The sequence below is a fragment of the Camelina sativa genome, chromosome 14 (assembly GCF_000633955.1).
Source record: "Camelina sativa cultivar DH55 chromosome 14, Cs, whole genome shotgun sequence".
In the NCBI taxonomy this organism is placed as follows: Eukaryota; Viridiplantae; Streptophyta; class Magnoliopsida; order Brassicales; family Brassicaceae; genus Camelina; species Camelina sativa.
The window spans coordinates 30,533,816-30,547,188 of record NC_025698.1 but is presented as its reverse complement, the minus strand read 5'-3'; the positions used below and the strand labels follow the sequence as shown (position 1 = coordinate 30,547,188).

Genomic DNA, 13,373 nt, shown 5'->3' with positions numbered 1-13,373 from the left:
GTCGTCTAAGTTAAGAATAAGGATGAGTCATACCTGTGCAGCAGTGACACCATGAACTTGGAGAGTAGATCCTGCTTCAAGAATTTTGTTGTGCCAGTTGACTTGTGTCCCACGCAATGTCTCAATCTCTTCAATCGGCCATTGTAATAATTCCTTTCCCGATTCATCTAGCCATATCTTCCTCGGAAATGACTATCATCGAATCAAGATAACCAAAAAAAGACACCGGTTAAGTTGATTCAAGAATCTGAAACCGAAGCTATTTCATTGTTATAAGCGAATCTATTAAAATGTAGGGCAAATTGAAAACATACCTGAAGACCAGCCCAACCCTTCTTGATATCATCTTTAGCCGGAGACGATTCATTAACCCAACCCCACAAGATCCTTCGTTTCTTATCATCGTCGTAAAACGTTTTCGACGCGTAGTATTTCCCGTAATCTAACCTCGGAGCCGTTTCATCTTGCACAAACCCAAGATCCGGTACATACAAATCTTTCTCACGATCGTAACTCCCAATCGTGTAATAATCATGTAGTGTCTCAATCAAACTCACTTTAAGCACGTACTTAACCTCATCCTGAACGAACGACGACGTCTCAACACCGTCCGAACCGGTTGTCGAAACCGGGAAAAAATCAGGACATTCCCACATTCCGGTTAAGTCTTCGTAATGTAAAGGCTTCGTCGATTGCGTCCAGTTGAAGAAATCTCTGCTTTTGTAAAGAAGCACTAACCCTCGGCGTTCGTCCGTGGAGCTTCCGACGATGACTCTCCATTCTCCGTCAAGCCCGAGCCACGCGGTGGTCGGATCTCGGAACCGGTCCGGGTCGATTCCGTTAACCGCGTTAGGCGTCATGAGAGGGTTTAGCGGCGGTTTAGACCATTCTCGGAGATAGGGATCAGAGACGTTAACCGGAACGGCGACGTTTTGGACTTGGCTTTTGTTTTCGTCAATGCCGGTGTAGAGGATCACAGGTTTGCCGTCTGGTAGAATCGTGACGGAGCCAGACCAACAGCCGTTGATATCTGACGGCTGAGATGGACTGAAAGCTGGAGGCTGTGGAGTCCAGTTGACTAAGTCAACTGACGTGGAGTGTCCCCATACGATTCTTACATCCCAAACGGCGCCGTATGGATTATATTGGTAAAATAGATGATATATTCCTTTGTATATCATTGGTCCTACCCACACCAGAAAACACACAAGAAAAGAAAAGAAAAACAAAATTAATATTTTCTATTTTGGGAATTAATAATACTTATATAGATAATGGAATAAAAAGAACTAACCATTAGGATCTGTGGATTAGATTTGGTCGAATTAGATTTCATCGAACAGAACGGAGGCAACCAAGAAAAGAATATGTTAAATTTAGAGGATCAAATGAATACATAATAACATCGATGGATTTGTATAAGATAATATCAGATCAAGATCGGTGCGGTACATACCGTTCATCCAATTTCTGGGAGGTTGAAAGTGATAACCGGTCCGGTACGGTTGGTTGAGATCTTGGTGTGAAGAAGAAGCTTCAAGATCGGTGATAAAGTAGCAGAGCAACAAAGAAAGTAACAGTGACAGACCAATATTGGAGCGATTTACTTTCGCCATTGTTGCTCTGCTTATTTGGTCTCTTTCTTCTCTCTTTGTTCGGTCTAGAGATGTTAAAGTACGAGGTGTTAACGGCTAATTTAATAATTGTAAATGAGTTATCTTATCTCATATTGTTCGCTATCCACATGGTTAAGAGATTAGCAATGTACAAGTGGGCACGTAATTGCAGACATAAATCCATTAATCAAAGACCAATCCATTAATTAACCTTAATTCGATAACGATTGAGTCAATCAACAATTATTAAGCAAAGGACTATTATATCTACTCTTCTCTGTCTCTAGGCCTATGGGTTTGAAGAGAAAGATTGAAGCCCATAAATGTCTCTTCCATAGCTCTAAAGTGGCTTTGTTCTCTTCTCTCTAATTCTAAATCCTTCTTTTTCTCAAGTCTCTCTCTACCAAAATTACAAAGCCAAAAACTCAACCGGACCAAAACCGAAATGAAATATGCAAAAAAGACTACTGATTTGGCTTAATTTTATTATAAATAAAACTAAACCGAAACCAAACAAGCTTGTTCGCTCGTATATCTTCTTCTATCAGTTTCCAATTTCCTCGGTTTTGTTCGATCATCTAAACAATTTGCAATTAATGTTCGGGTTCACGAGAACCGGTTTTATTCGAATTTGATGGAGTAGTGACGCGTCANGAGTGTCCCCATACGATTCTTACATCCCAAACGGCGCCGTATGGGTTATATTGGTAAAACAGATGATATATTCCTTTGTATATCATTGGTCCTACCCCACACAAGAAAAAAAAAAGATTAATATTTTCTATTTTGGGAATTAATAATACTTTTATAGATAATGAAATAAAAAGAACTAACCATTAGGATCTGAGGATTAGATTTGGTCGAATTAGATTTCATCGAAAAGAACGGACGGAGGCAACCAAGAAAAGGATATGTTAATTTAGAGGATCGAACACATAATAACATCGATGGATTTGTATAAGAAGATAGTAGATCAAGATCGGTACGGTACATACCGTTCATCCAATTTCTGGGAGGTTGAAAGTGATAACCGGTCCGGTACGGTTGGTCGAGATCTTGGTGTGAAGAAGAAGCTTCAAGATCGGTGATAAAGTTGCATAGCAACAACGACAGTAACAGTGACAGACCAATTTTGGAGCGATTTACTTTCGCCATTGTTGCTCTGTTTCTTTTCTCTCTTTTCTCTCTTTCTTTGTTCGGTCTAGAGATGTTTAAGTAAGAGGTGTTAACGGCTAATTTAATAATTGTAAATGCGTTAATTTACTTTATACATTGGGTCTCTTTTTTTTATTATCGAAGTCTCATACTGTTCGCTATTCACATGGATGATTATAATGTACAAGTGCGCACGTCATTGCAGATATAAATCCATTAATCAAAGACCAATCGATTAATTTAACCTTAATTCGATAACGATTGAGTCAATCAAACAATTATTAAGCAAAGGACTATTTCTACTCTTCTCTGTCTATAGGCCTATGGGTTTGGAGAGACAGATTAAAGCCCATAAATGTCTCTTCCAAAGTTCTATTTCTCATTAAAGCCCATAAGCGGTTTTCTTCGATCATGTAATTTGCACTTAATTTTCGGGTTCACGAGAACCGGTTATATTCGTCTGGTTAAACTTAAAGTATGCCCAACGGCGACGTATCAAGAAGCAGACCGGAAACGGAAACATTGGGAACGGGTGTTGGGAAAGGTCGTCTGATGACCGCGTGGATCCGCAGAAGACTCTAAAAACCCAATCATGACTCGTTTGCTTAGCGTACAATCGAATCATAGCATGACACGTGTTTTTGGGTCTCCTACGGTTTCATCGACCTCTCACTTTCACCTATGTCTGTAGATGATGAGATTCCCCACCCCACCTCTCCTAATTTAAGTTTGCAGTAGTCAGTACTACATACATAATGCCAATGCCAAAACAAGTAAAATAATACTTATTATTTAAGCTTTACTCTATGCTTTACAGAATAATAGACGATGTAAATTTAAAGTATAACTATAATCTATATACTCTTATATATATGTCTTAATCATATATCGTTCAAACTAATGACTGTTATAATTCTATGATTATATATAGGCCGATAACGACATTGGATAAAGGTTAATTAGGTGCTATGAATTTTTTTTTAAGCCTTTGTTGATTTATTTAATAATTTACATTTTTGTAAAAAAAACTTAGTTAGGTGTATTTTACCAAACATGAATAAACTAGAAAACTATACCCTACTCTCTTTTTTAAAATAAATATTTTGATCTAATTATTATTTTGTCATTCAAATTTAATTGTCAACTATTTTAGTCTTCTTCTTACGTATATAAGTCAATACATTATTATGATTGTAAACCGTAGCCACGCGTTGCCGACGTGGAGACTGGACCTGTTTTTGTTTTTTGTTTTTGTATAGAGTATTAATATATCATTGTTTTTGTGGTTTTTAACCATGATATAAATAGTCTTTTAGACTTTTTTGATTTGTTTTGAAATATTTTTTTTGAGAGTTTTTACAGGTTTTATAGGAATTTGGCATAAAATGAGCAAAATGAAGCAATTAGAGAGATTTTGGAGCAATTTATCATGGAAGAGAACTTGGAATTGATGAAGAGTGATGGTATCGATACCTTGGTGTCGGTCAACACCCTGTTTTGTCTGCGAGAGAAGCCAAATTTTGGAAAGTTTACAAATTCAGCCAAAGTTTTCCATATTTGCAACATAAGCCTCTAGATGTGTTTTAGAACATATTTATAGTGTTTTTGAGTTTTGTAAACCTTTAAGTTATTTTCTAGCAAGTTTTATTTTCCTGTAACCTTGTGAGATTTTGAGAGTTTTAGAGAGAGAGATCTGCATTAAGAGAAGAATTCTTGAACTCTTTCTTACTCTTTTTAATTTCAATTGCTTATTATTCAGAAAGATATTTTGTTCTTCATTGATTATGTCTGAGTAGTTTGCTTGTTAGGTTTAGGGTTTTTCACAGGGATTTTATGATTTATTAGATCTGTTTATTTATGATTCATTATCTTTCTAGATCTTCATCATAGGTTGTTCTTCATTATTAATCCTTGATTGGCCATCTAGAATTAATACTTTAGGAAAATAAATTGATATGAGAATATAATTGATTTTCCTGATTAAAACATTTGATGAGCAAAATTACTTTCTGCAAAGAGATTTGATTTAGTAATTTTGTGAACTTATCTAAACCTGAATTTAAAGCTGATTTTTAACCTAGAATTTTACAAAGAGATTTGGATTTTCTGGTTTTAAATTTAGATAATATTTGCAGTGAGAACTGATTTATTTTACAAAAGAGTTTAGAGTTCTAGATTTGTTCTTAATTGCTTGAATCCTAATTATTTCTTGATTTAATAATTTGTAATTTCCTGAGAAATTCCCTAGGCCTAGCTTTTTAATCTTTTGAATTTACAACAGTTTAATTTAATATTTTGCATTGCTTTTTTAATTTAAATTATTTTGTTTAGTGTAATTCATAAAACTCTATAATTTATTGTGTAGACTTGAGTACTTGTGGAATTCGACTCCTAAGTACTACAATTGATCTCTTAATTTGAGAGAGTAGCTCTAGGGTAAATTTGAGCCTATCAAATTTTGGCGCCGTTGCCGGAGATCGAACCCGGGTCACCCGCGTGACAGGCAGGAATACTTACCACTATACTACAACGACTGATGCTCCCATTCCTGAAGCTGTTTCCAAACAGAAGACTTCCTCCTCCACACACCAGAGCCCTCAGGTAAGGCAAAGGTACACCTCTTATGCACCTAAACCTCCTCCTATCATCAACAAGACCTTCAAAGATTCAAAAACTGTTTTGCAGTTAACTAAGCCACGAGATTATCGTAGAGCGCTTGTTTCTTCTGTTGATGATTTTGCACGACATACAAGAAGACCCATCCCAAATTCCCGCCCTGGTCCTGTTCCTCACATCCTTGGCAGACCTTATGCACCTCAAGCTTATACACCCCCTTGGATGAAGAGGACATTATCTCGGAAGCATGTATTGCCATGCTCTGCTCCACCCGATGCCTGAGCTTTAACGCAGTCTATCTAATGACTGAAAACAAGCGCTTAGTGGGAGGCAACCCACTTCTAGGTTTTTCTTTTCCTTTTGAGTCATTTTCATTTTTGCATTGAGTCAGTTTTTGTTTGAATTTTGTTTGAAATTATGAACTATCTATCTATCATGTTGTTTTTAACTTGTGTTTGAGTGTTTCTTAAAAGAATAATCATCCAAGGATTGATCCAACAACACATGAACACAACTAACTGCAACTAATAAGGAGTTTCAGCCAAGAATTCACCATTCGCCGAGGGTGTCGATCGACACTGCAATGGTGTCGGTCGACACCAGCTGGTAACCCGAGAACAGTTCATCTTTTTATTACAATTTTCAATATGTTTTCGTTTCTTTTTGCTTTCCTCTTACTTGATAACACTGGGGACAGTGTTGTTTAAGTCTGGTGGAGGTTATCTACTAACTAGGTTTTTGTTTTTGAGTTTCAGTTGTGTCAGTCAAAACCATAAATTTTGAGTCAAATTTTTCAAAATTTTCTTTTTGTCTTTGGCAATTATGATCTTGATTAATGATTTCTCTTATTTGGCTAACACTCTAATGATTATTTGTTAATGCTTGATCTCAGAACTGAAGCTTAGAAAGACTATGAGTTGTATCAACAATCCTGAAAGCCTTATTCAATGGATATATGGTTAAACCAACGTTATCTTAACTTTTATCAGGATTTTAACCGGACTTAATCTCTTACTTTGGGGTTGGAAATCAGTGGACTAGACTTCTTCTTCGGGCCATACAAGACAGTGCAATTTTTCAAAGTATGTCTCCCCTCTCTCTTCCCTTCAGTACTTTAAAAAGAAAGATCAGAAAAAAAAGAAAAAAAAAGAGAATAAAAGATGAGATGATTTTGATCAGTTTAGAGAGGTAGGTAAATTACCAGTGACCTCATTATTCTACTCTTGAATCAAATGATCACACAAAGCTTGGAAGCGAGGGGTAGGTAAATTACCGATGACCCCGGTATTCGCTTACACCTTTGATTTAAAAAAAAAGAGAAAAAAAATCAATCCTTTGAAGTGAGAAAAGGGAGAGGAAAGGAGATGTATGAAGAACGTCTTGGCTTGAAGAGAGTCCATATGCCACTGATCGATACACCAAGGTAAGAACTCACATGTACTTGCTTTAATTTATATAATGAGATGACAATGGTGAGATTTCAGAGATTCCAAAGGATTGTGGGATTTGAGTAAGGAATGTTGATGCTTATCATGGTTAAGTATAAGAAGTAAGTTCTTGAGTCAGGTAAATGAAGATTGCGAATAAGAATCATCATGCAATTGAGTGAGTTCCCAGTTTTCAAACCTCTTACACAGGTCTAAGTTTCTGTTTTGCTTGAGGGCAAGCAAATGCTAAGTCTGGGGGAGTTGATATATCATGGTTTTTGTGGTTTTTAACCATGATATAATGAGTCTTTTAGAGTCTTTTGATTTGTTTTCTAGGATGTTTTTGAGAGTCTTTACAGGTTTTATAGGAATTTGGCATGAAAGGAGCAAAATGGAGCAATTAGAGAGATTTTGGAGCAATTCATCAAGGAAGAGCACTTGGAATCGATGAAGGGTGATGGTGTCGATCGACACCCTGTTTTGTCTGCGAGAGAAGCCAAGTTTTGGAAGTTTTACAAATTCAGCCAAAGTTTCCATATTTGCAACATAAGCCCCTGGATGTGTTTTAGGACATATTTATAGTGTTTTTGGGTTTTGTAAACCCTTAAGTTATTTTCTAGCAAGTTTTATTTTCCTGTAACCTTGTGAGATTTTGAGAGCTTTGGAGAGAGAGATCTGCTTTGAGAAAATAATTCTTGAACTCCTTCTTACTCTTTTTAATTTCAATTACTTATTATTCAGAAAGATGTTTTGTTCTTCATTGATTATGTCTGAGTAGTTTGCTTGTTAGGTTTAGGATTTTTCACAGGGATTTTATGATTTATTAGATCTGTTTATTTATGATTCATTATTTTTCTAGATCTTCATCATAGGTTGTTCTTCATTATTAATCCTTGATTGGCCATCTAGAATTAATACTTTAGGAAAATAAATTGATATGAGAATATAATTGATTTTCCTGATTAAAACATTTGATGAGCAAAATTACTTTCTGCAAAGAGATTTGATTTAGTAATTTTGTGAACTTATCTAAACCTGAATTTAAAGCTGATTTTTAACATAGAATTTTACAAAGAGATTTGAATTTTCTGGCTTTAAATTTAGATAATATTTGCAGTGAGAACTGATTTATTTTACAAAAGAGTTTAGAGTTCTAGATCTGTTCTTAATTGCTTGAATCCTAATTATTTTTTGATTTAATAATTTGTAATTTCCTGAGAAATTCCCTAGGCCTAGCTTTTTGATCTTCTGAATTTACAGCAGTTTAATTTAATATTTTGTATTGTTTTTTTAATTTAAATTATCTTGTTTAGTGTAATTCATAAAACTCTATAATTTATTGTGTAGACTTGAGTCCTTGTAGAATTCGACCCCTAAATACTATAATTGATCTCTTAATTTGAGAAAATAACTCTAGGGTATATTTGAGCCTATCAAGTATTGACCAAATATACTAATCATCACTAGTAGTATATTCTCGCGACCAAATATATATTACTACTGTATACAGAACAACCGGTATGGAGTAAACAGACAAGATTTGTTATGGGCATAGAGGAACAATGTAAAATGGGATGAAGTTGCATGTTAACGGTGATCTTAAACGAAAACGACATCATTAGGATAGTGTTTTAAGGATTGCTAACACGAAAGTTCAAAACCCTAAAAATTATCATATTTGTCCAAAATGGATAAATTTTAATGGAATGGATTAGCTTCGTTTTGCTACCTAATTTTATGTATAAACATGTAAGAATATACTCTCACTCATACAGCATGAGAATTTATAATCAAAAGTTCACATTATGGATGCATGGGTGTCACCAAATAGAATAACTCTCTCTGATGTGAGTGGACATTTATTAGTGAAATTTTTTCTTCATAAAAATATTTGTTTTCATACTTTTATATGCTTCTCTTTCAAAAATTTCAGATCTGGCGGTAAGAGATCTAACTTATGTTTAGTCTTTTAAATTTCAGACCATTGTGTATAGTTGCAAATTGTCAAAGGTGTAACATAAAAAAATAAAAAGAATTAGAGTAATGTTTGAAAAAATAAAATCGTATGCAAATGACACCATAACAGTAGTAATCAAAGTTTTGATCAGTATTTCTTTTTATAATTTTAAAATGTAGATAAGATAGGGAGATTAGTGGTGTCTAGTCTACGACCTTGGACCGACCACGGTCTACGTATGAAATATAGATTTATCATTTTTTTTCTTCTACAAATTCAAAAATGTCAATGATTTGTGTCCATAGCTCGATGTAGATCATAAAGTAGGTTAGGGCATGTGTCACTGAAACATTAATCTTTTCTTCAACATAATTAATCCATTTAACTTTCATTTATTCCTTCTTTCTCTTTTTTCTTTTCACATGAAAAGCCTCAATTGAACCCCCCCAAAAGAAAAGATACAGAAAAGTTAACCTTTTTCTTCTTTTCATCAATGAAACAATCAAGTTTTTTAGTACTGTAAATTACGATGTAAATAAGTATTTTACAACTTTATAACTAGTAAAACAAGAATTCATTAAAATTGTATACCGGTGATGAAATTAATTATTCAGAAGAAGAAGAGATTCAAGCGTTTGTGTAATTTTGGTTACAAGTTTGTTGTTTTTGTTTTTTTTTTTGTAACAAAACTCACACATCATAATATTCTGTAGATTAAATACAGATTTGACAATGTTGTCACAAAAGTGGAAACCAATAAATCTACATGATTCCATAAAAAAAATTAGTAGTACAATGATGAAGACTGAGTAGTCAAAGAAAACAATAATGAAATCAATAACTCCTAGGGGAAAGAATACTCAAATACATAACATTAATAGTGCATGCACTAAACGAATTCACAAAAATATGTCTTCTCACTATCTCGAGAAACGTTCAAAAATTATTTACAATCTCCTCTTTTTGCTGCAAGCTTTTCAGTTTTCATACAACTGTGAGCAAAAGTTTTTATTTTATTTTGGCCCACTTCCTCCTCCCTTTAAAGTTTAAACAGGAAAATGAAAATAAATATTTAAAAAAAAAAAACAAAATTTACAGTCAATAAGACAGACTGCTCTGAGTCTCTCTGTGAGCTTCTGTGTAAGTAAGTGCAAATAAATAAATAACAAATTTAAAAGAAAAAAAAAGACAGAAAATGCCAAAGCCAGAAGAGTTTTATTTTTCTTCTTTGCTTTTTTTGTTCATTAGCGGTAGGGTTCACTTATTATTATTATTTTGCTTCTGAGAATATAAAAGTTTCAAATATCATCAAGAACACACAAAGAGAGAAAGATAATAAAGAGTTTCTCTCATCCAGTCCACAATCTCTCCTCTCTCTCTCTCTCTCTCTCTCTCTCTCTCTCTCTCTCCTTCTAGCTTAGGTATTTTTTTTTTGGTATTTTCTTCCTTCTGCGTTGTTATGTTAATTTATTTCTTCCCTTCGTTATACATGTTCTTGTTGGATTTTTCTATGTTTTTTTTAAAAAATATTTGTTTTGGATTTTTCTTGTTAGAAAAAGCAAGCTTTTAAAGCTTCTTGTTCATGTTTGAAGAACCAAAAAAAATCTGGTTTTTATGTTCAGGTTTCAAACAAATGAGTCTGTCTCTCTCTCTTCACATCTCTTGGATTCAGAGACTTATTAGTAATTATTTTTTTTTGTTCTTCCCATAAAACCAAAGCTTGTCTCTTGCGTTGAAACCAAACCAATAATTTTTTTTAATATTTTACTACTCCTGTTTATATTTAGAATCATGGGTTTCCTTAATTTCTTGGATGTTTCTGCTTAAGTGTTTTTTCTTTTATTTTCTCCACTAGTCTTTGTCTGTACATAGATCTGAAAAAAGTTGTAGTTGTTTCTCTTTTTACTATAATTTCTTTTATTTATAATAAAAGGTTATTTTTTTGGTGTTTTAAGGATGATGATGAACAGAGATATGATATTTCATCATCAGCAACAACAACAACAAGTGGAAGAGAACATGTCGAATCTAACATCAGCTTCAGGAGATCAAGCAAGTGTGTCTTCTGGAAACAGAACTGAAACTAGTGGCTCTTACATTAATCAGCAACAACAACAAGAACAGTGTTTTGTTCCACAATCATCCCTTAAGCGGAAGAGAAATCAACCAGGAAATCCAGGTAAATTTTTTTTTTGATATACTTTAATTATAAGAAGAAGAAGAAAAATCAAAATTTTCTTGGTTTTTTTTTATTTGTTTGATTTGGACGTATTCATGCCAATTATTGTTTTTTTTTTCTCGTTTAGAATTGTGGGTACTGTCCGAATATTCTTTTTTACCCTTTTAACTTTGTCATCTTTCTCATCTCTATTATCACAATGGGCAACAACCAAAATAAAAATCCAAACTTTATTATTCGATACATATATCTGTGTTAAGAGAGAACTAATTGATTTGTGTACTTTGTTTGGTGTCTTCTTATTTCAGACCCGGAAGCAGAAGTGATTGCTCTATCACCAAAAACATTAATGGCGACAAACAGATTCATATGTGAGGTCTGTAACAAAGGTTTCCAAAGAGACCAAAACTTGCAGCTTCACAAGAGGGGACACAATCTACCATGGAAGCTTAAACAAAGATCAAACAAAGATGTGGTTCGGAAGAAAGTCTACGTCTGTCCGGAGCCAGGCTGTGTCCATAGCCATCCGTCAAGAGCTCTCGGTGACTTAACCGGAATCAAGAAGCATTTCTTCAGAAAACATGGCGAGAAAAAATGGAAATGTGAGAAGTGTTCCAAGAAATATGCTGTGCAGTCAGACTGGAAGGCTCATGCTAAGACTTGTGGTACTAAAGAATACAAATGCGACTGTGGTACTCTCTTTTCTAGGTAAATTAACTCTTCCACACCATCCAACTTGATTTAAACATGTTTTTTTTTCTAGCGTTACAATGAAACTTGTGCATTCATACTTAAGTCTAAGTTTATTTTACAAGAGCTTTAGATATACTCCTTGTGTGTAATGTGAAAACGAGTGACACATGCATAAGCATATGGTAACATCTGTTGGGGGGGGGGGGNGGGGGGGGGGGGGGGGGGGGGGGGTTATGACTAGTTTCATTTATTAAATTTGAATAGGACAAACATGGTAATCTATTTTATGTAGCTCAAAGAATCTACATTTAAACAACTATTTATTATTGTGGTACTTCTTTCTAAGTTGTTGTATTTTAATTTCTTGAGTCCCTAATATCGAAATCCTTTATACGGCTACATTTATTGCATTCTACTGATCTATCATCTATCTATCTTATTATTCACACGTGACACAACCCCACAAATAATGCATGCTTTAGATGGACCTACAAACCTCGAAAAAAGTCTTTGTTTTCTTGATTAATTTAACTTAAAATGTAATTTTTTTTGGTTTTGATTATTTGTGGAATTATAAAATTATTGCAGGAGGGATAGTTTCATAACTCATAGAGCATTTTGCGATGCATTAGCAAAAGAGAGTGCAAGAGCTATACCAAACCCTATTCTCATCCAGTCTTCAGTTTCTCCTTCTCACCATGACCATCATCATCATCATCATCATCCTCATCAGACAGTACAACAGAACATCAATTTCTCTTCGTCATCCCAAAACATCATCAGCAACAATAATCTCCACCATGGTCCTATGAAGCAAGAAGAATCACAGCATCATCACTTCCAAAACATCCCTCCCTGGCTTGTGTCATCAAACCCTAACCCTAATGGCAACAATGGTAATTTGTTCCCTCCTCTTGCTTCTTCTGCACCCACCGGAACCGGAAGGTCCAACTTTCACCGCTCGTCGCCGGCTATGTCAGCCACAGCTTTGCTCCAGAAAGCAGCTCAAATGGGTTCCACGAAGTCGAAAACTCCAGAGGAAGAAGAGAGGTCGTCAAGCTATAATAACCTGATCACGACTACAATGGCTGCGATGATGACTTCACCACCTGAACCTGGATACGGATTTCAAGAGTATTACATGATGAATCATCAACATCACGGCGGAGGAGAAGCTTTCAACGGTTCTTTTGTCGCCGACAAGAACGAGGTCGTGGACGACGGTGGAGGAGAGACGAGGGATTTCTTGGGGCTAAGGTCGTTAATGTCGCATAACGAGATTCTAAGCTTCGCTAATAATCTTGGAAACTGTCTCAACGGTTCTGCTTCGGAGGAACAACATAGCCACCAAGATTAACATATGATAGAAAAGTATATGTATAGAGACTCTTCTATAAAATTAGTTTAAATTAAACATATGTTGAAAGGAGAATTATCACGTACGGTGCAAGCAAGTTTATACCAAGAAAAAAGGAAAATGAATTACGATTCGTCTGTTGATTAATAATATGATTGTGTTTATGGTTTTATTTCCTGATACACATGCACAACATAAGAGAGCAAAAAGAGAGCTCGATCGTTGCGTATTTATGATATTTTATGAAGAAATTGGTATCAACATACTTGTTGCAAGTTGTAACGCACTTCGCTTTGATTCTAGTTTCTCCGCATGCACGTGCAAAGTAGTGAAGAACAAACATATATCCACTTTATATGGTTCATACTTGTAA

General features: G+C 34.8%; 3 protein-coding genes across 5 annotated transcripts; 1 reads left to right on the top strand and 2 right to left on the bottom strand.

The window, feature by feature from the left end:
- LOC104742955 (beta-fructofuranosidase, insoluble isoenzyme CWINV3) lies at nucleotides 8–1,718 on the bottom strand. Its single transcript, XM_010464052.1, has 4 exons — nucleotides 1,457–1,718; nucleotides 1,295–1,303; nucleotides 315–1,186; nucleotides 8–192 (listed from the first exon to the last, which is right to left on the bottom strand). Exons 1-4 carry the CDS (start codon nucleotides 1,614–1,616, stop codon nucleotides 28–30), a joined length of 1,206 nt encoding a protein of 401 aa, XP_010462354.1. The 5' UTR covers nucleotides 1,617–1,718; the 3' UTR covers nucleotides 8–27.
- Nucleotides 2,267–2,905, bottom strand: LOC104744166 (beta-fructofuranosidase, insoluble isoenzyme CWINV3-like). The gene is made up of 3 exons (XM_010465179.2): nucleotides 2,612–2,905; nucleotides 2,451–2,459; nucleotides 2,267–2,361 (listed from the first exon to the last, which is right to left on the bottom strand). The coding sequence occupies exons 1-3, from the start codon at nucleotides 2,769–2,771 to the stop codon at nucleotides 2,267–2,269; spliced, it is 264 nt and encodes an 87-aa protein (XP_010463481.1). The 5' UTR covers nucleotides 2,772–2,905.
- On the top strand, nucleotides 10,070–13,128 carry LOC104742954 (protein indeterminate-domain 7). Of its 3 annotated transcripts, none has more exons than XM_010464050.2 (4): nucleotides 10,070–10,192; nucleotides 10,727–10,950; nucleotides 11,259–11,658; nucleotides 12,232–13,128. In XM_010464050.2, the coding sequence occupies exons 2-4, from the start codon at nucleotides 10,728–10,730 to the stop codon at nucleotides 12,998–13,000; spliced, it is 1,392 nt and encodes a 463-aa protein (XP_010462352.1). In that variant the 5' UTR covers nucleotides 10,070–10,192; nucleotide 10,727; the 3' UTR covers nucleotides 13,001–13,128. The 3 variants fall into 3 exon arrangements, with proteins under 3 accessions (XP_010462352.1, XP_010462351.1, XP_010462353.1); XM_010464049.2 differs by lacking the exon at nucleotides 10,070–10,192 and adding an exon at nucleotides 10,220–10,393; XM_010464051.2 differs by lacking the exon at nucleotides 10,070–10,192 and adding an exon at nucleotides 10,220–10,453.

Bases quoted from the DNA above. Each gene is read 5' to 3' on its own strand.
- LOC104742955 (XM_010464052.1), bottom strand. From the start codon at position 1,616: ATGGCGAAAGTAAATCGCTCCAATATTGGTCTGTCACTGTTACTTTCT. The intron at 193-314 runs GTATGTTTTCAA...ATTCGATGATAG, and splicing joins AGGGTTGGGCTGGTCTTCAG to TCATTTCCGAGGAAGATATG.
- LOC104742954 (XM_010464049.2), top strand. The intron at 10,951-11,258 runs GTAAATTTTTTT...TTCTTATTTCAG, and splicing joins AAATCAACCAGGAAATCCAG to ACCCGGAAGCAGAAGTGATT. The intron at 11,659-12,231 runs GTAAATTAACTC...AAATTATTGCAG, and splicing joins TGTGGTACTCTCTTTTCTAG to GAGGGATAGTTTCATAACTC.